The sequence below is a fragment of the Polyodon spathula genome, chromosome 46 (assembly GCF_017654505.1).
Source record: "Polyodon spathula isolate WHYD16114869_AA chromosome 46, ASM1765450v1, whole genome shotgun sequence".
NCBI classification, from domain to species: domain Eukaryota; kingdom Metazoa; phylum Chordata; class Actinopteri; order Acipenseriformes; family Polyodontidae; genus Polyodon; species Polyodon spathula.
Window position 1 is genome coordinate 2,976,161 of NC_054579.1, and position 22,090 is coordinate 2,998,250.

Genomic DNA, 22,090 nt, shown 5'->3' on the forward strand with positions numbered 1-22,090 from the left:
ATTAATAACTTGATTTATATGCTGGCCGACCACACTGGTATGTTCAGGCACAAGCTCTCACTCTCTTCCCCTCAGTTTCTCCTCTAGGGGTAAATGAAGCTCCTTCCCCAGCCTTCGAGGTCAGACAGCGCTGAGGACGGCTCTCCACTGAGACTCCACTGAGGAAAGCTCTTCACTCAAACTTATTTCACCCTTTCTCTCCCACTCTGGGGGTAAACGAAGCTAGTTCAGCAGCCTTGATAGTCTGACATAAAATTATCCATACATTCAGATGAGTTATTTCCTCTGTCTCACTTCTTCCATACTAATAATGCCAGCCCAGTCTTTGTTTGGTTTTTATACTTGTATTTCATTCTGTAAGAGCATGGCTCAGATTATAGTTCAGCTCTGCTGGGGTTAATATTAGTTACTGTAATGTACTGGTGAGTCCTGTCAGAATGGGTTCATTTGAAGAAACTACCCCTCTGTATGCAATGATGGTTAGTTTTAATTGTGAAATTGACACCGTTTTAACTATTTTGGTTTAGACTTGGATTTAAAGATTTAAATCAGAAAACTGAATTGAAAACCAAACAAATAGAGACTTTCCTGTCAGTTTCTGTTGAGATGGAGTTGTCATATATTCTGTGGGGATATAAACAACACCAATGAGAAACTAAAGCTGAGGTGGCAGTTTCTCTTCTAAATAATTCAGACCAACAATTATTACACTGAGGGACTCTGATGATCTCTTCAGATTCATGAACTGCATGGGAATTGATCTTTGCCACATTTCATTGCAGTTTCATGTCTAATTGAAACTACTTGAGAGACACAATAGTTAACATATCATCAAGCAGACAAACAGTAAAGGAGATTCAGTTCAATCCTCTCTTCCCATACCAGCTTTATAATATATCATAGACTAATTAATGCTGGTGTTTGCAGTGCTGTACAGCACACATCGAAACAATTGAATAGACCCCACTGTGACACAAAGTGTTCAGCTCAGTCCTTACCTCTCACATGAAGGTAGACTGGGCGACTGTGTTTGCTGTTTGCTGAGTTCACAGGCTTCTCTTTCCCATACACACAGGTGTAGCTTCCAGTATCATTCCTCTTAATTTTCTTAATGGAAAACTTGGCAACTGGCATGCCTTTGGGATTGGGCTGTGAATCGACACGGCTTACATCTTTATATAGATGGAAATATCCTTCTTTTCCTGTTACATCTCTGAGTTCAGCTGGTACCCTACATTGAAATAATACATCCATTCCTTCCATTGCACTCGGTTTGTCTAGCTGAAGGATGAGCTGATTGTTCGACTCTGAAAATACAGTTGAAGTTAAAAATATGCCTTCAGAACATACCTAAAAATATTCAATAACAAACAATAGACTCTTACCAACCCAAACCCTGATCGGATTTTTGGTTTGATCATAATCTGTATCATATTAAAAACATCTTATCTAGTCTTCTGTTTGAATTTATTTTTAAATTATAGCTGATGATAAATCAGTAATAACAATTTGAATAGAAGATTCAGAGATAGCTGTTTTATACATTCTCACATAATTACAAGACTGAACTTTATTCAGACTATAACAGCAAGCATTCAATCATCTTAGCATAGTTCAGATTAGTGGGATCTTGTGCATGGGAAATTTAGTTTAAATATTTTAATACAATATTTAAGACTAATTTAAAAAAAAATATATATATTATTAATATTTTAAATACAATTTCTAAAATAATTTCAAGATTAATCAATTGACTGAAGGATCAGTCTATTATTTATATATCAAGTTTGTTTGAAGATTTTGGCTCTAAAAATATTTGTTACAAAAATGCATTTTTTCCTAATCTACCTATTTAAGAACAAACCAAGCAATTTAAAATGTGATTTTCTTTTCTTTTTTTTTTTTTTATTAAATCAGTTAATTTCCTTCACAAAAAAGTTTCATCCAGGTGTTTTCATCATTGTTTGGTTTTGTACTTACCTCTTACATTGAGATGAACTGAAGAGCCATGGCTGATGTTTTGCACATCTCCTGGATTCTCATTCCCATACATGCAGGTATAGTTTCCAGCGTCATTCTTTCTGATGTCTTGTTTTGTAAATGTGACAGCTCCCATTCCTCCAGGCTCCGGCAGTGAGCTGATCTTCTCTCTGTTTTTATATAAATGGAACCAATTCCTCCCCTTGTTCTCTGCTTGTTCTCCGTGCACAGCTGATATCACACATCTGAATTCAATGGTCTCCCCTTCCACTGCAGTCGTTTTGCTAATTTTAATTATTGCTGTGCGAAGTGCCTCTGTAAAAATGTAATTAAAAATGACAAATGAGAGAGCACAATCTGTTAAGCAATTAAGAACACATGGACACTTATTGAAGTGAGATTAAACTTTCTTTATAGACATTTGACATTCTGTGTATATAAATGTTCTAAACATGACGTTTTTGAATATTGAATAAGATCGTTTGATTTCTGAAAATGCCACTTTTCTGTGTTCATGTGATCTGGAACATTCAATAACCAGGAGAATCAGTTTATCAGTTTGCCATTGCATAAAAAAGCCATCTTCGCAAATGCTACTAAATGTCATTCATTTTATAAGCACATGTGTATGGCATGTAGTTATTTGAAACTGGCCCTAGCTCAAGCATTTTGAAATAGTAACAGTGATGTTATTTGGAAGAAAAACACAAGGGTGCAATTTACAAAGCCCTGTACTCCAGAACTATCATTTGTACCACTTCCTTCTGAAACGAGAAAGACACCCATTAATGTGAGGAAACTAGAAACAAACAACATGAGGATACCTAAGAATTGAATTCCTGAATTTCAGGTTGAGTAACTTCATGGTGTGTGTGTTTATTCTTTCAGCAATAATGGTTCTAAGATTCATTTCTAATGTAATCAAGCATTAAATCATTGTATCTTATTATGTGAGAGTGTCAGAGACACACATACCTGTGGAAACCAGCAGCACGTCTCCAAGAGCAAAAACTGAAAAACAAATTCATCATTTTACAAAGAAGAAAAGCAACATTTCAAATGTACTCAAATACTTATTAAAGAAATAATACTTACACAGCATGATTGAATGAATACTCCAAGGCATACTGGGAAGCTGCCCCATTAATTTCTGAAACTACCAGTATGAAGTTCCTCTGCTTGTAAAACAGCTAAACATGCCAGTGAGAATGATTAGATTGATGCAGTAATGCACATGCGACAGCACCCTCCCTCACTGAACAAGTGTTTCCGTTACACATGGAAAAGATCAAGAGCAATTCACAAATGGTGTTGGTTCTTCAGAGCCTCTCATTGTCGCCATCTAAAGACCAGGTGATTTAACCCCATCCCTGCCACACTATGCTGATTGGCACTGTAATTATGTGTAAGTGCACCTGTATTTAATAAGAAACTACAACATCAATACAGAGTAATCAGAGACATTTCATATCTACAAAATAGTGCTGCACAGGTGCTAACAAAAACAAGAAAGCACAAGCATATATCACCAATCTTAGCATCTCTTCACTGGTTACCAGTTAAATACAGAACTGATTACAAGATTTTGCTGCTTACTTTCAAGTCTTTACATGGCTTGGGTCCAGCTTACTTGAAGGCTATGCTTTGTCTTGATGTGTTCCAGCGTAATGTACGATCTGCTAGTAGTGCCAAACTAATTGTGCCGAAGAGACAAGGCTGCACACAATGGCCGATCGGGTCTTTTGGTCTGTGGCCCCTCACCTCTGTAATGATTTGCCAGGACATTTGAAGCACTGTGAGGCTATTGAGGCTTTTAAATCTGGTCTAAAGACTTATTTTACTGATTTGCTTTTTTGCAGTTTGTGTTGTTTTAACAGGTGTTCATTGTTTTTATTTTATGTGTAAAGCGCTTTGAGATAACTAATGAAAGGCACTATACAAAATAAATGTATTATTATGAAGTGTTACCAAGATTTGACATGGTGTTGGATCCCTTTTATAATTCCTATACTGTATAACTGTAATGGACTTCCAAAACATCATTATGCTCTATAGCGGGGTGGCCAACCCTGGTCCTGGAGAGCTGCAGGGTCTTTTGGTTTTCGTTCCACCTGAGTTCTTAATTACTTAACTGAGAAGAATTATTAAAGAATTAAAGAATTATTTTCTTAATTGGTCAACGCTAACATTTCTTCCAGGTCTTCAGCTGTTGATGACTTAAAGGTACCCAGAAGGCCTGCAGGATTGTTGCTGTCCAGGACCAGGGTTGGCCCCTCCTGCTGTACAGTGTGAGCAAAAATGATTGAGTTCACAGAACAACTATAAGGAGTGTTTCAGTTTGTACACAGAATACTGGAGGACACTTCAGTGGCTGAATGCGCCCTGCTGTTAAATAGTATATTTCAAAGTGCTAACAGATTGAGTCAAGGCGTGCTGGAGCCTGTGTCTAGAAGAGCAAAGTGCTGGAGTGAGATGGTGACCAGTATTATGTTTCTCAGAATAGTAGAATACACAGTGGTTTATGAGAGGAAGTGCTGACTCATGCAGTCTGCAACAGCACAGGTTCTTGGCTTTTAGAGAGACATAAATTAAACCAGCTGCACTGTACTGGATAGAGGGATTAAGAATGTTGGTTTACAGCAAGTATGGACTTTGATTAACTGGAGAACGACTTTAACAGACCATGGAGAATATTCAACTGATCAGAACAGCAGTGGATTTAAATACCAGCACTATCAAAAAATGAATAAAGGGTAACATAGCATGTCAGTGTCTTTTAGTTCTTATTATGTGTGTATAAATATTTAAATGAGTAAGACTCATGTTCCTAATGATTTAAATGGTGGTGGCATTGAGATCCACAGCTGATTAGATCAATTCAATAGATCTTCATGGGTCTTATTTTAGCCACACACCAAGGTCCTTTTCTTTAATGAGAACAAGACACAACCATTCTATGGAGCCCGGAAAACAGGATCGAGGCTTTTCATACAAGTGCAGCACTATGCAATAAATCAACAGTCAGCATGCAGGCTGAGATCCAACACTAACACTGTGTAATAAATCAACAGTCAGCATGCAGGCTGAGCTCCAGCACTAACACTGTGTAATAAATCAACAGTCAGCATGCAGGCTGAGCTCCAGCACTAACACTGTGTAATAAATCAACAGTCAGCATGCAGGCTGAGCTCCAGCACTAACACTGTGTAATAAATCAACAGTCAGCATGCAGGCTGAGCTCCAGCACTAACACTGTGTAATAAATCAACAGTCAGCATGCAGGCTGAGCTCCAGCACTAACACTGTGTAATAAATCAACAGTCAGCATGCAGGCTGAGCTCCAGCACTAACACTGTGTAATAAATCAACAGTCAGCATGCAGGCTGAGCTCCAGCACTAACACTGTGTAATAAATCAACAGTCAGCATGCAGGCTGAGCTCCAGCACTAACACTGTGTAATAAATTCAGCATGCAGGCTGAGCTCCAGCACTAACACTTAATAAATCAACAAGCATGCAGGCTGAGCTCCAGCACTAACACTTGTAATAAATAACAAGCATGCAGGCTGAGCTCCAGCACTAACACTGTGTAATAAATCAACAGTCAGCATGCAGGCTGAGCTCCAGCACTAACACTTTGTAATAAATCAACAGTCAGCATGCAGGCTGAGCTCCAGCACTAACACTGTGTAATAAATCAACAGTCAGCATGCAGGCTGAGCTCCAGCACTAACACTGTGCTAAATCAACAGTCAGCAAGGCTGACTCCAGACATACATTGTGTAATACAGTCAGCATGCAGGCTGAGCTCCAGCACTAACACTGTGTAAAAATCAACAGTCAGCATCGCTGAGCTCCAGCACAACACTGTGTAATAAATCAACAGTCAGCATGCAGGCTGAGCTCCAGCACTATGTAATAAATCAACAGTCAGCATGCAGGCTGAAGCACTAACACTGTGTAATAAATCAACAGTCAGCATGCAAGCTCCAGCACTAACACTGTGTAATAAATCAACAGTCAGCATGCAGAGCACTAACACTGTGTAATAAATCAACAGTCAGCATGCAGGCTGAGCTCCAGCACTAACACTGTGTAATAAATCAACAGTCAGCATGCAGGCTGAGCTCCAGCACTAACACTGTGTAATAAATCAACAGTCAGCATGCAGGCTGAGCTCCAGCACTAACACTGTGTAATAAATCAACAGTCAGCATGCAGGCTGAGCTCCAGCACTAACACTGTGTAATAAATGAACAGTCAGCATGCAGGCTGAGCTCCAGCACTAACACTGTGGCAGCCAATCAACAGTTATTTAAGAACTTATGCCTAAATTTGATTCCTCCCAAAACTTAAACTGTGGATATTCACCTTCACTTATTATAAATCATTAAAACAAAAGCCTTGAAAACTACAAGCAATGCCAACAGGAATACACATACAGTTGTTTTTATTTAAAAGCATTTATAAGGGACTTAAAAACATTATAATGTAATACAGTTTCACAATTTACAAATCAATCCTAATCCTCAGAATTTCGCTGTGTCACAATGAACTCAAGACATAATTTGTGATACAGTGTGTAAAGGGCAGCTGGAAAGCTTAAGATAACATCGCAGACATAACAACAAGGAGTCCATGCTATGCATGCAGCGAAGCGAATATGTAATGTGTCTGTGAGAATAGAAAAAGAAAACTAATAGAAATTCACTTTATACAGAGCTGTGCTGAAGAGGCTCAGTCTAAGTGTTATCTGATTGGGCCCCCCTTTAGAGTGACTGCTGTGAGCATCAATTACAATTAGAACTAGAACAGCCAGGCGGATTTACAGCTTCCAAGCTCACTACCAGGTGTAAATGTTACAAAGCTGTAGCATTGCAGCACAAGAGTCAGATACAGATTCGTTTTATTGAGCAGTTTCAATTCAAAATACCACAGGTTTTCCCATTTTATATGGGGGAAGTTGAAATCCCCCATTAGTATGGCTTCTCCTTTGCTACACACATTTCTAATGTCATTGTGTACAGAATATTTTGCTCAGCATCTGAATTTGGCAGTCTATAGCCCCTATTATTATGCCCTTTTAATTTGTGTCCATTATTCTGACCCATATTGATTCTGCATTGTTTTTTTCTTCCAGATTTAACACCTGGGTTCTGTTGTTCCAATATTGAGTTAATATAATGTTTCTAATAAATCTGTCTTCACCTGGCTTTGAGCTTGTCTGGAGAATTGGAAATGCCTTCAATGAACACCCTTCCTCACTGCATTCAAACAATGAGACAATATAACCTTGTCCACTCTAACAGCAGCATCTACATGTATAAGAAAGGAGAGTAAGAGAGGCTGGCAGAGCTGACAGGTAACCTGCCAGATTCTTTGCTTCTCCGATGGGCTGTCAGTTCTGGAACCAGCACTAACATGGCTCAGACTGATCTGTCTCTTCATTCTGGTTGGTGTGTCAGCAGAAAGTGCTTTTATTAAATGGAAAGATCATTTGGGTTTACCTTGAGTATGAGGTGGTTTACTATAAGCTCAGCATACAGCAATGAGACCAGATGCAGGGTTCAGCACCCCTGACTCTGAAAGCACAAAGCAGGCAATGCGTGGCTGAGGTGAAATAGACGTTACTAATACACTAACAGAAATTAATTATTTTTAGACGTTAGACAGAAGAATGAGAAAGCCAATGCTACTCACAGCCTCACTGTGCAAGGCGTATGCAGTGTTTAATTTTAGCATGCATAGCGAGGTGACAAGAATGACAGAGAACCTTGCTTAAGTAAACCACAGTATTTAAAACAGAAATGATAAAAGACCATCAATACAAAACATGTCCGGTAATGATGGCCTTGATGAAAAAAAAAACAGTGAGCTGAGTTCATAGATAACAGACAACACAACCACACAAATACATTTTGTACACTTTATAACAATGAAGTTAAATACATACAGAGCAATGCTGAAGGGGCTGTAGCTCAGAGATGTGGCTGATTGATTAGACTCACATTAGCACTAATCATGTGTCCCTTAGGTAAGGTAATCTAGCAGTGCTGCTCACTGGGGTCTGTGTAACCCACTGCTGGTTATTAAAATACATATAATTGTTTTACAGTATGAACAGGAAACACATGAATAAGAGGAAATATGAATCATTGCTGATTTCCATTCACAACAGATCAGGTTCTCAAAGCTGTTATCAAGTTCTTTTGAAAGGAAAGAATACCATTTACCATTCTAAACAAATTACAGGCTGGACATTCAGTCCTGTGCCCCTCTCAAGCACACTGGCAGTTGTACAGAATTGCTTGATAATGAATGCTTATAGAGAGCTAAGTTGAGCCCACCAAACTTCACATATGTTTTCTAACCCGACACACACTGAATATAAATGTTAATAATAGTTGCACTTTACTGTTGCAGTTTCCAATTATTTTCCCATCCCTATGCTATGAATTCACATCAGATTACCACTGCCATGTGAGTACCATTGCAAGCTTTTCAATCCAGTTTCACTGTTGAGACTATTCTAAATGAACCCAACTCAGTCTGGAAAAAAGTGAAAATAATTGAATTAGATTCATTTTACTGAACTAGTTTTGCTTTAAAAATAGTAAACATTTTAGGACCTTTTCAGATATCGTTTGTTGCTAAATTAATCTAATTTTAGACCCGATTGCATTCACACCACACCTCAGTTCATTGAGAATTTGGAACAGATTTTGTCATTTAGAGTTAGTGGGGCTGGCACAGTTGAACGGTCATGTTGTCACATGATTTGCAAGGAATGAGGCAGGTTGTTCAGTCCTGGATCCTCAAAGCCAGGTAAGATTTACAGAGAAATGATTAGAATGTAATACTGAAGCAACACCACCCAGACCAACCCAGAATGGTCGACCAAAACAAATGCATTGTGTGTTAGCTTTGATTAAGAAATGCATTGTGTGTTGGCTTTGATTAAGAAATGCATTGTGTGTTGGCTTTGATTAAGAATCCAGCACTCCTACAGGGAAACACAACGTATACTACTGGCTCTTTAAACACTAGAACATGCGCAAAAAGGTTTCATAGAAATGCTTGCCTCCCAGCATTGATGCCAGTGTGTTATCAATGTGTCTTCTATTGTTTCACACATTTCCCCACAGCCTCCTAGATTATTTATCTCCAATGGTTTGTCAGTTCTGAGACAAGAACTAAAGTGTCTCCCACTGACAGGACTGTATGATCGTTCTGGTAGGTATGAAAGCAGAGAGTATGTAGATAAAAGTGAAAGATCAATTTGATTAATTGAATATTCCGGTATTTTTCAAAACAACATTCATTTTTCCCAGTGGTTATCAGTATGTGGCAGTTTTAACTGTTGCATATGTTACATTGTCTTGATCAGGTGCAGATCTGGGTTTCTTCTTGGTGACACGGGCAGTGTTTATTTCTGAGTAGGTGAGGGTGTCATCCTGTTGCTTTGAAGGCTGCTTGGGCAGATTCTGCAATAAATTAATAGATTGGAGAGAGAGATCAGGATGGCTAAACTGTACTAAACAAATTGTCCAAACAAAGAGATAAAAACAAATAAAAAAAAACTGCCTTTTATCCATCTGTAAATATATACCAGTAGTTGCACGATATCTTCTTGTGATACCCTATCCACATCACTAAAATAATACCTAAACAACGTGTAATGTGTTGAAACCAGGTCATTATCATTCACTTTGTTCACAGTCGTGTTTTCAGCGTGTGATTATCATGCATTGTTTGGGTTGTGTGAATGAGGCGTTAGACACTCTCAACGTTCCTCTACTCCATACCTGCTGCAACTTTCCAACACAATTCATAGACTCCTCAACTGAGAGTTATTACCTACAGACCTACAGCCTGTTTACAGGGAGAATGTGGTCAGTGGTAACCAAAGATGTCAAAATACCCTTTCCTGGAGCAAATTCAAATCAGTCATCACATAAGGTCTAAGAACCTTATAAAACAGTAATAATAACAGTACCTGGATTATTATCAGAGAGTCTATATATCCAATGTTTTATGTGTGTTTTAAACTTTGCATGTGAGCTTATAAACCTACAGTGTTCACACATCAATGGTAAATACTGAAAAAAACATGTATGAGTCAGCCTGGTTTGCAGAATGTGTGTGGTCAGGATTGATGTCTCTTCAGCAATGTATTTTGCTAGACTAGAATGATAAATAATGGAAATGTATCCATTTAAATCTGAAAGAACCTGTACATGTACAAGCAAATTGTTTGAGAGACATGTAACATAAAGGACTTACCACCGTGGTGTACACAGGTTCAATCTGGACAGCAGGGTCTGGAATGGCATTGGATCAAATAGATTAGTTTCCTAGTTGAATGGGATGGAAACAGCTAGTGACACACTATGCATCAGTAACATCAAGATATGTTTTTCCACCAAAGGCTGAGCAATGGAAGACTGCAGTAAACACTCACCCAGGAATCAATAGAATTGAACATGATTGAGGGGCACAATACATTGACACAGCGAGATGAAGAATTGCCCATCATTTAAACAAACTTCATTTGTATCCATTGTGGTGAAGAATGCTGTGCCCTACCTCGTTTGGATTGCAGACACTTCAGCACTCCTCCTATCAGCAGTAGCAGCAGCACAAGGAGCCCAGATCCTACCCCTGCACCCAGGAACAGAGCTGGAACAGATCCTGGGGGATCCACATACAAATGGGATTCAGATTTAGTTAAATATGTGTAAACAGATTCAATAATTTGCTAACATGTTATATTAAGGTGCTGCTTATTACTATTTTATAAATATATAATATATGCTTAATAGCTATGTTATAGAGTGCTAATAAAGCATTACAGCTGGTTTATATCTGCATGCAGTAGCCACAGACGGAATTACATTTAAACATCCCAAAGTAGAATAGGGGCTAAAAACGATCTCACTGACTGATAAAGGAAGTCCAGCAGTGTCACTAACGATGGGGATTGTAGAAAGTTGAAAAAAAATTGAGTACTTTGAAAATGATGAGTCTGTGTCGTAGTGCTGAGTTGAATGGTAAACAGTTGTTTGGAAATAATTTATATACAGTGTATAAATCAATTATTACCTTGATGATTAACAACTTATATATACTATATATATATATATATATATATATATATATATATATCATATATAAACAATCTATTGTTTTCAATCAGTCTTTTGAAGGCTTGCGCCTGCTTGCCAGCTGTGTTGCTTTGGTCAGTCAATTAGCATAAAAATAAATACCAGAGACCATGGAGTTTTACTACGCAACAAAATATGGAGTTGATGTTTTGGATCAGATAGCACGGAAGTATTCTGTGAAAGCTGGCTCCCGACGATGGTCTGTTCGGGTGTTTTATAATGTATTGGACCAAGGAGCCATCAACTCCTGGGCACTTTACACACAATGCACAAAGAAAAATTTACCAAGGAGAGAATATATTTTACAGTTAGCACAGGAACTTCACAAGAAGCATTTGCAACAGAGGGAGACTGGGAACCTCACTGAGAGCCGCAAGAGATGTGAACAGCCGAAGGATTGGAAGTGCAATACTCAATGCAGGAATTCCCTTTTGTTGAAAAAAAGAAAAATAAATTCTGCTTTTTTTATAACATCTTGTGCTGTGTGCTGTTTACTTATCTACGTTGTTCAGTTGCTTTTGCTCATCTGATAATACCCTTGTTGTTGAAAAGTTAAAAATGTAAATATCTGCTTTTTTATAAATATGTACAGTAAATGCTGTGTAATGTCTGTTCAATTTTATTTTGTTCTTTGCTATATTTATTTATAATATATATGTTCAAAATAAAAAATTGCTCATCTGATAATAAACCGATTGTATATGTTGAAAAGTTAAAAATGTATTGCTATCAATTCAGTTTTATGAATATGTACAGTATGCTTGCGCAATGCTGCGTCTGCTTTCAGTCAATAGCAGTTTAAATGTATACCAGAGACCATGGAGTTTCTGCTGACATTGATATGTAAAATAAATGTGTTTATATATGTCAATTATAAAGCTGGCACCCGATGAAGTAATTTCTTTGATCAGCTTTTTACATATTCCAAGTCTATACTTTGCCATATGAAGTAATTTCTTGGCTTAGCTAATAACATCTACACTGATGCCAGCTCAGAAACTAACATCTCTGTGCCATGCCAGCTCAGAAAAAAAAAAAGTACATTGCCATTAAAGCTCAGTTAAGCTTTGCTTTGCTACGAAAATAACATCTAGAAATTCATCAGGCCTGTGTGTGAGATCACTGATGCAGCTCAGAACAGCATCGACTGAGGCCTGTGTGTGAGATCACTGATGCAGCTCAGAACAGCATCGACTGAGGCCTGTGTGTGAGGTCACTGATGCAGCTCAGAACAGCATCGACTGAGGCCTGTGTGTGAGATCACTGATGCAGCTCAGAACAGCATCGACTGAGGCCTGTGTGTGAGATCACTGATGCAGCTCAGAACAGCATCGACTGAGGCCTGTGTGTGAGATCACTGATGCAGCTCAGAACAGCATCGACTGAGGCCTGTGTGTGAGGTCACTGATGCAGCTCAGAACAGCATCGACTGAGGCCTGTGTGTGAGGTCACTGATGCAGCTCAGAACAGCATCGACTGAGGCCTGTGTGTGAGGTCACTGATGCAGCTCAGAACAGCATCGACTGAGGCCTGTGTGTGAGATCACTGATGCAGCTCAGAACAGCATCGACCAGGCCTGTGTGTGAGATCACTGATGCAGCTCAGAACAGCATCGACTGAGGCCTGTGTGTGAGGTCACTGATGCAGCTCAGAACAGCATCGACTGAGGCCTGTGTGTGAGATCACTGATGCAGCTCAGAACAGCATCGACTGAGGCCTGTGTGTGAGGTCACTGATGCAGCTCAGAACAGCATCGACTGAGGCCTGTGTGTGAGATCACTGATGGATCATATTTGATTTGCTTTGTTCCTGTTTGCATTTTTGATTCCTGAATGAACTCTTTTTTGATTGACTTTACCTGAAGAAGATTCATTATTTCTAATGATAAATCAAACCTGTTAGTTAGTCAGCTCAGAGTTGGTTCGATCTGGTTTGAAATTGTCCATGTGTAGCAGCAATAATCAGAGCTGTGACCATTCTGATTCAATTATAATTGCTGATACAGTATAGAAATCAGAAGTGCCTTTATTATTAACAACTTAAGAACTTACTTTGTATTCTAAAACTTGGACTACTTTAAAATAAGTAATTAAGGTCAAGGAAACTTATTATTATTAAACACAGTTATTCACACTTGCCTGTCTCATGTGTGTGTTGGGTCTTGATAGATGTGTTTGGAGTTGTCATTTCTCCTGTGGGAATAGAAACAACATTATAAAGAAAATTATCACCATTAGTCTAAAGGTAGCCAGCTGTTTAATAATTTTAATAATTCAGACCAACATTAATGTGATGATAATGTGTTATTTGAAATGATGTTAACAGTGGAAGATCTAACTACCGCCCCTATAATGTATAAATCTGATCTTGTGCAGGCTTCATTCCACTTATTTGGCTCTATGCACAAATATTACTTGTGTGTTCGTAAATACTGAAAATTCGTAGATTCTGTCCTTCGTAAAAAAATAATAATAATTGCGTGCATGCGATGTACTAAACAGCTCTTTCTCGTGAACAACTACGTGATATCACTGCAAGTTTATAAACAGCATGGATTACTGCTCATTATACAGGAGAGATCGGAATTTGCATCTCATTATAAATAGATTCGCAACGGCAAAAGTCAGGATTTAGAACTTCCTACTGACGAAGATAAATGAGTGGTATAGTGAACAGAAAGAAGTGTTAGGCAAATATAATAGGATGATGCTCTGGATTCTGCAGACTTGATGCAACTATGACACCGGCCAAAAAGAAAAGGAAAACACATTTCCACAGATGAAATTGACGTGTTAGTTAGTGAAATGGAAAAAAAAAACAAAAAAAGAAAATATTATTTAACGCTTTGCAAGGCCAAAAAACATTAAGAAACTAAACATGACAAGAAATAACTAACAAAATAAATTCACTGGCTCTAGTGCTGGCGCTGGGATTTACTGGACCCTGGTGCAAGACTGAAGTAACCCCCCCCCCACCCCCCCCAAAAAAAGAAAATAAAAAAATGTGAGCGCTGATGCAGCACAGCCTTAAGAAAACCTTTTGAAAATAAATACGTCAGCAGCAAAATCTTCAAAAGAAATTCTTAAACAAAACCTATTCTAACAACACAGCAATCAATCAAGTAACAGTATATCCAAACATTTTAATAAATCAATGATGTAATACGATGAATCAATTCGATTAATAACTTGATTTATATGCTGGCCGACCACACTGGTATGTTCAGGCACAAGCTCTCACTCTCTTCCCCTCAGTTTCTCCTCTAGGGGTAAATGAAGCTCCTTCCCCAGCCCTCGAGGTCAGACAGCGCTGAGGACGGCTCTCCACTGAGACTCCACTGAGGAGAGCTCTTCACTCAAACTTATTTCACCCTTTCTCTCCCACTCTGGGGGTAAACGAAGCTAGTTCAGCAGCCTTGATAGTCTGACATAAAATTATCCATACATTCAGATGAGTTATTTCCTCTGTCTCACTTCTTCCATACTAATAATGCCAGCCCAGTCTTTGTTTGGTTTTTATACTTGTATTTCATTCTGTAAGAGCATGGCTCAGATTATAGTTCAGCTCTGCTGGGGTTAATATTAGCGTACTGTAATGTACTGGTGAGTCCTGTCAGAATGGGTTCATTTGAAGAAACTACCCCTCTGTATGCAATGATGGTTAGTTTTAATTGTGAAATTGACACCGTTTTAACTATTTTGGTTTAGACTTGGATTTAAAGATTTAAATCAGAAAACTGAATTGAAAACCAAACAAATAGAGACTTTCCTGTCAGTTTCTGTTGGGATGGAGTTGTCATATATTCTGTGGGGATATAAACAACACCAATGAGAAACTAAAGCTGAGGTGGCAGTTTCTCTTGTAAATAATTCAGACCAACAATTATTACACTGAGGGACTCTGATGATCTCTTCAGATTCATGAACTGCATGGGAATTGATCTTTGCCACATTTCATTGCAGTTTCATGTCTAATTGAAACTACTTGAGAGACACAATAGTTAACATATCATCAAGCAGACAAACAGTAAAGGAGATTCAGTTCAATCCTCTCTTCCCATACCAGCTTTATAATATATCATAGACTAATTAATGATGGTCTTTGCAGTGCTGTACAGCACACATCGAAACAATTGAATAGACCCCACTGTGACACAAAGTGTTCAGCTCAGTCCTTACCTCTCACATGAAGGTAGACTGGGCGACTGTGTTTGCTGTTTGCTGAGTTCACAGGCTTCTCTTTCCCATACACACAGGTGTAGCTTCCAGTATCAATCCTCTTAATTTTCTTAATGGAAAACTTGGCAACTGGCATGCCTTTGGGAGCAGCTTGTGAATCGACACAGCTTCCATCTTTATATAGATGGAAATATCCTTCTTTTCCTGTTACATCTCTGAGTTCAGCTGGTACCATACATTGAAATAATACATCCATTCCTTCCATTGCACTCGGTTTGTCTAGCTGAAGGATAAACTGATTGTTCGACTCTGAAAATACAGATGAAGTTAAAAATATGCCTTCAGAACATACTTAAAAATATTCAATAACAAAGAATAGACTCTTACTAACCCAAACCCTGATCGGATTTTTGGTTTGATCATAATCTGTATCATATTAAAAACATCTTATCTAGTCTTCTGTTTGAATTTATTTTTAAATTATAGCTGATGATAAATCAGTAATAACAATTTGAATAGAAGATTCAGAGATAGCTGTTTTATACATTCTCACATAATTACAAGACTGAACTTTATTCAGACTATAACAGCAAGCATTCAATCATCTTAGCATAGTTCAGATTAGTGGGATCTTGTGCATGGGAAATTTAGTTTAAATATTTTAATACAATATTTTAAGACTAATTTAAAAAAAAAAACTATTATTAATATTTTAAATACAATTTCTAAAATAATTTCAAGATTAATCAATTGACTGAAGGATCAGTCTATTTATATATCAAGTTTGTTTGAAGATTTTGGCTCTAAAAATATTTGTTACAAAAATGCATTTTTTCCTATTCGACCTATTTAAGAACAAACCAAGCAATCTAAAATGTGATTTTGTTATTTTTTTTTATATATTAAATCAGTTAATTTCCTTCACAAAAAAGTTTCATCCAGGTGTTTCATCATTGTTTGGTTTTGTACTTACCTCTTACATTGAGATGAACTGAAGAGCCATGGCTGATGTTTTGCACATCTCCTGGATTCTCATTCCCATACATGCAGGTATAGTTTCCAGCGTCATTCTTTCTGATGTCTTGTTTTATAAATGTGACAGCTCCCCTTCCTCCAGACTCCAGCTGTGAGCTGATCTTCTCTCTGTTTTTATATAAATGGAACCAATTCCTCCCCTTGTTCTCTGCTTGTTCTCCGTGCACAGCTGATATCACACATCTGAATTCAATGGTCTCCCCTTCCACTGCAGTCGTTTTGCTAATTTTAATTATTGCTGTGCGAAGTGCCTCTGTAAAAATGTAATTAAAAATGACAAATGAGAGAGCACAATCTGTTAAGCAATTAAGAACACATGGACACTTATTGAAGTGAGATTAAACTTTCTTTATAGACATTTGACATTCTGTGTATATAAATGTTCTAAACATGACGTTTTTGAATATTGAATAAGATCGTTTGATTTCTGAAAATGCCACTTTTCTGTGTTCATGTGATCTGGAACATTCAATAACCAGGAGAATCAGTTTATCAGTTTGCCAATGCATAAAAAAGCCATCTTCGCAAATGCTACTAAATGTCATTCATTTTATAAGCACATGTGTATGGCATGTGGTTATTTGAAACTGGCCCTAGCTCATGCATTTTGGAATAGTAACAGTGATGTTATTTGGAAGAAAAACACAAGGGTGCAATTTACAAAGCCCTGTACTCCAGAACTATCATTTGTACCACTTCCTTCTGAAACGAGAAAGACACCCATTAATGTGAGGAAACTAGAAACAAACAACATGAGGATACCTAAGAATTGAATTCCTGAATTTCAGGTTGAGTAACTTCATGGTGTGTGTGTTTATTCTTTCAGCAATAATGGTTCTAAAGATTCATTTCTAATGTAATCAAGCATTAAATCATTGTATCTTATTGTGTGAGCGTGTCAGAGACACACATACCTGTGGAAACCAGCAGCACGTCTCCAAGAGCAAAAACTGAAAAACAAATTCATCATTTTACAAAGAAGAAAAGCAATGTTTCAAATGTACTCAAATACTTATTAAAGAAATAATACTTACACAGCATGATTGAATGAATACTCCAAGGCATATTGGGAAGCTGCCCCATTAATTTCTGAAACTACCAGTATGAAGTTCCTCTGCTTGTAACACAGCTAAACATGCCAGTGAGAATGATTAGATTGATGCAGTAATGCACATGCGACAGCACCCTCCCTCACTGAACAAGTGTTTCCGTTACACATGGAAAAGATCAAGAGCAATTCACAAATGGTGTTGGTCCTTCAAAGCCTCTCATTGTCGCCATCTAAAGACCAGGTGATTTAACCCCATCCCTGCCACACTATGCTGATTGGCACTGTAATTATGTGTAAGTGCACCTGTATTTACTAATTATCTACAACGTCAATACAGAGTAATCAAAGACATTTCATATGTACAAAAACAAAAACAAGAAAGCACAAGCATATATCACCAATCTTAACATCCCTTCACTGGTTACCGGTTAAATACAGAACTGATTACAAGATTTTGCTGCTTACTTTCAAGTCTTCACATGGCTTGGGGCCTGCTTACTTGAAGGCTATGCTTTGTCATGATGTATTCCAGCGTAATGTACGATCTGCCAGTAGTGCCAAAGTAATTGTGCCGAAGAGACAAGGCTGTGCACGATGGCCGATCGGGTCTTTTGGTCTGTGGCCCCTCACCTCTGTAATGATTTTCCGGGACATTTGAAGCACTGTGAGGCTATTGAGGCTTTTAAATCTGGTCTAAAGACTTATTTTACTGATTGGCTTTTTTGCAGTTTGTGTTGTTTTAACAGGTGTTCATTGTTTTTATTTTACGTGTAAAGCGCTTTGAGATAACTAATGAAAGGCGCTATACAAAATAAATGTATTATTATAAAGTGTTAACAAGATTTGACATGGTGTTGGATCCCTTTTATAATTCCTATACTGTATAACTGTAATGGACTTCCAAAACATCATTATGCTCTATAGCGGGGTGGCCAACCCTGGTCCTGGAGAGCTGCAGGGTCTTCTGGTTTTCATTCCACCTGAGTTCTTAATTACTTAACTGCACCAATTATTTTCTTAATTGGTCAACGCTAACATTTCTTCCAGGTCTTCAGCTGTTGATGATTTAAAGATCCCCAGAAGGCCTGCAGGATTGTTGCTGTCCAGGACCAGGGTTGGCCCCTCCTGCTGTACAGTGTGAGCAAAAATGACTGAGTTCACAGAACAACTGTAAGGAGTGTTTCAGTTTGTACACAGAATACTGGAGGACACTTCAGTGGCTGAATGCTCCCTGCTGTTAAATAGTATATCTCAAAGTGCTAACAGATTGAGTCAAGGCATGCTGGAGCCTGTGTCTAGAAGAGCAAAGTGCTGGAGTGAGATGGTGACCAGTATTATGTTTCTCAGAATAGTAGAATAGACAGTGGTTTATGAGAGGAAGTGCTGACTCATGCAGTCTGCAACAGCACAGGTTCTTGGCTTTTAGAGAGACATAAATTAAACCAGCTGCACTGGTTTAGTCCAAAAATGAGTAGACAGACAAATGAAAAGGAGTAAAAACAACACAAAAGAAAAAAAACGTCACGCAAACAAGGGATAAATAACACAGTTAATTCAATCAAAAGTGTACTACAGGTCAATCTTCACAAAATACAGTGCATAACAAGAAATTGTGTTACAAAAACACGCTGGGACATCAGCTGAATTCCATCTAATACTCTATTTCCCCAATAAAAAAACAGTACTTCAGGATACATGATAGAAAGAGGAGAGGAGAGGCGAGGAGAGGCGAGGGAAGGGGAGGAAAGGAGAGGTGAGGCGAGGGAAGGGGAGGAGAGGAGAGGCGAGGCAAGTGAAGGGGAGGAGAGGATAGGCGTTGCGAGGCAGAGGCAGATGCAATAGGACAGACAGAAGGCAGGGATGACCCAGCAGAACTTTTTAAACTGGTGTGCTTATTCCAGGAAGTACGAGGAGGCTGTGGAACCACATCATCAGCGATTACCCGACTGAAAGAAACACAGATTCGAGAGGCCATGATCAAAGTACAAACCATAGAGACCCACATTATGTGGGGAAGCACTTGTGTTTATTTGGAATGTAATATAAATTATTATCCCGAGAGCTACCTGTATCCGTTGGGATGTAAATGCATAGTTAATAGCTTTTGGAATGCACAGCTAGTTATTGGGAGCGGTAGCGTTATTATATCATCCGGATTTGTACTGGGAGACTTCTGGTATTTACACATAGTAATACAATTAGTAAACTAAAGCTCTTAATGTGTATGTCATCAGTGTGCTACCATTGTTGGTAGCGTCGGCTGAGCTGTTCACTGTGTGTCTATGTTAATAAAACCTGTGAGCCATGTCAACTTCAGCCCCCGTCTCGATCTCCTGCCTGTCACTCAGCAGCGATTGCATGCACCTGCACACCAGCAGCTTGTTACAGACGCATTGAATAGACATTCTTTATTAAAAAGTGTATTCATGAGTGAAAAAAACAAACACGTATCGGGCAATGCGCAGAGAAATGTGTCATTACAGTACATTGGTTATGAATTGTCTTTTTAACATCATTACCTTTACTGTTTTACAGAGTTTGCAATCATCACTCATTCTGGTTCTGGTTCCATTGCTCCAATATTGAGCTCATATCATGTTTCTAATAGATCTGGCTTCGCCTGGCTTTGAGCTTGTCTGGAGAATTGGAAATGCCTTCAGTGAACACCCTTTCTCGTTGCATTCAAACAATGAGACAATACAACCTTGTCCACTCTACCAGCAGCACCTACATGTATAGGAAAGGAGAGTAAGAGAGGCTGGCAGAGCTGACCGGTAACCTGTCAGATTCTTTGCATCTCCAATGGGCTGTCAGTTCTGGAACCAGCACTAACATGGCTCAGACTGATCTGTCTCTTCATTCTGATTGGTGTGGCAGCAGAAAGTGCTTTTATTAAATGGAAAGATCGTTTTGGTTTACAGTGAATATGAGGTGGTTTACTATTAACCACAAAAGTATTCTCCACCGGGTGGATTTCTCATCAACAGACAGCCTCTGGAAGTTTCAACTGTTGCGTATTCTACATCAGATCTGTCAGACATGTTTTCTTGGGGACAGGGGGAGTGTTTCTGGATCAGGGATTGTATCATCCTGTTGCCGTGGAGACCGATCCAGCTTATTCTGCAATAAATTAAAAGGTAATTTAATTAGAGAGAGACTGAGAGTTTGGAGCAAAGGATAGACCCACCATGTCACTTGAAAACTTTCAGACCCAACTTGACCAAGTTCTGAGATCAATCAGCTACCAGGAAGCGAAGGAGCTTAGATGAGCCGAAGGGTTTTCTCTCTTTCGTGATTTTCTTCTGATCTTATACAAGATCATGTCACAGGGCAGGAAGACTGAACTGTAAATAATTAACTGTTTTATAAATATATTTAATTCAGCACTTTATTAAAACAGTTAAAAGCAGACAAGACTTTCAACAAAACAGAACACTTTTAGAAAACTCCACCTAAATAATAAGGTAACACTTTAGAATCCGTTATAAGCAGCTATAAACAACAGAAAAATGGCAGAAGTGTATATCAACTGCTGTGCAAAAACAAACAACCCCATAGAATTACTGAGACAGACAGACAGACACAGGCATAGAAAGACAAAGAGACATGAAAAGACAAACAGACAGAGAGACTGTATCCGTTATATGCGATTATAAACAATTGCAATAAAAAGGACAAACGTACATAATAGTCTAATTATTTCCAATCTCAGTCTATAGTTGTTAATAAGCATAATTAATAACATGTTTATAGATTGTTTATAATCACTTATAACAGAATGTAACAGAAGTGTCACCAATAAGAAGTGATTATTAATAAAGAGTTATTTCTGGCAATGCAATGCTCTAATCGTCACTGGATTGTTTATTTCCTCTGAGATGTTCCATGTGTGTGTTTATTTATTTGTACATGTGCCTGTATACAAGTGTTTTGTGGACCAAAATGGGCCCCAAGAAGATAAATACTGAAAATATGCATTACTCACAACTGAAGCCAGAAGCATTGAATCCTTTTATACTGGAATATTGTTTTAAGAATGGTAAATCAGGGACAGTTCTGTATTTAAATATGATAGAACATGTATATGTGTCAGTGAAATGTTTGAGTCATGTAACGTATGGGACTTACCACATTGGCGTACACAGGTTCAATCTGGACAGCAGGGTCTGGAATGGCATTGTATCAAATAGATTAGTTTCCTAGTTGAATGGGATGGAAACAACTAGTGACACACCATGCATCAGTAACATTGGGATATATTTTTACACCAAAGGCTGAGCAATGGAAGACTGCAGTAAACACTCACCCAGGAATCAATAGAATTGAACATGATTGAGGGACACAATACATTGACACAGCGAGATGAAGAAGTGCCCATCATTTAGACAAACTTCATTTGTATCCATTGTGGTGAAGAATGCTGTGCCCTACCTCGTCTGGATTGCAGACACTTCAGCACTCCTCCTGTCAGCAGTAACAGCAGCACAAGGAGCCCAGATCCTACCCCTGCACCCAGGAACAGAGCTGGAACAGATCCTGGGGGGATCAACATACAAATGGGATTCATTGTAAGAGCCAGTTAAATATGTGTAAACAGATTCTATAATCCACTAATAACCTATTGACATAAAAGCATGATCAAGATGTGTTGAAATCAAATGTAATCCAATCCTGTTAATACA

The 22,090-nt window shown here is 38.3% G+C and overlaps 1 protein-coding gene and 3 long non-coding RNA genes across 4 annotated transcripts; all 4 read right to left on the bottom strand.

The window, feature by feature from the left end:
• Positions 1-187: 187 nt before the first annotated feature.
• On the bottom strand, positions 188-3,220 carry LOC121306100 (obscurin-like). Its single transcript, XM_041237804.1, has 6 exons — positions 3,076-3,220; positions 2,956-2,991; positions 1,981-2,295; positions 999-1,307; positions 575-624; positions 188-244 (listed from the first exon to the last, which is right to left on the bottom strand). Exons 1-6 carry the CDS (start codon positions 3,122-3,124, stop codon positions 188-190), a joined length of 816 nt encoding a protein of 271 aa, XP_041093738.1. The 5' UTR covers positions 3,125-3,220.
• Positions 3,221-6,929: 3,709 nt separating this feature from the next.
• On the bottom strand, positions 6,930-10,629 carry LOC121306219. Its single transcript, XR_005948175.1, has 3 exons — positions 10,567-10,629; positions 10,264-10,301; positions 6,930-9,464 (listed from the first exon to the last, which is right to left on the bottom strand). It is a non-coding gene; the product is annotated as an uncharacterized LOC121306219 (long non-coding RNA).
• Positions 10,630-16,301: 5,672 nt separating this feature from the next.
• On the bottom strand, positions 16,302-17,497 carry LOC121306051. The gene is made up of 3 exons (XR_005948160.1): positions 17,392-17,497; positions 17,272-17,307; positions 16,302-16,610 (listed from the first exon to the last, which is right to left on the bottom strand). It is a non-coding gene; the product is annotated as an uncharacterized LOC121306051 (long non-coding RNA).
• Positions 17,498-20,281: 2,784 nt separating this feature from the next.
• LOC121306052 lies at positions 20,282-21,936 on the bottom strand. Its single transcript, XR_005948161.1, has 3 exons — positions 21,840-21,936; positions 21,537-21,574; positions 20,282-20,528 (listed from the first exon to the last, which is right to left on the bottom strand). It is a non-coding gene; the product is annotated as an uncharacterized LOC121306052 (long non-coding RNA).
• Between the last annotated feature and the right edge of the window lie 154 nt (positions 21,937-22,090).

What these genes read in the sequence shown, in the direction of transcription:
- LOC121306100 (XM_041237804.1), bottom strand. Translation starts at nt 3,124, where the DNA reads ATGGGGCAGCTTCCCAGTATGCCTTGGAGTATTCATTCAATCATGCTG. An exon ending in TATTCATTCAATCATGCTGT is followed by an intron (nt 2,992 to 3,075) that starts GTAAGTATTATT and finishes TTTGTTTTTCAG; the next exon opens with TTTTTGCTCTTGGAGACGTG. An exon ending in TGACAGGAAAGTCTCTATTT is followed by an intron (nt 245 to 574) that starts GTTTGGTTTTCA and finishes ATTTTATGTCAG; the next exon opens with ACTATCAAGGCTGCTGAACT.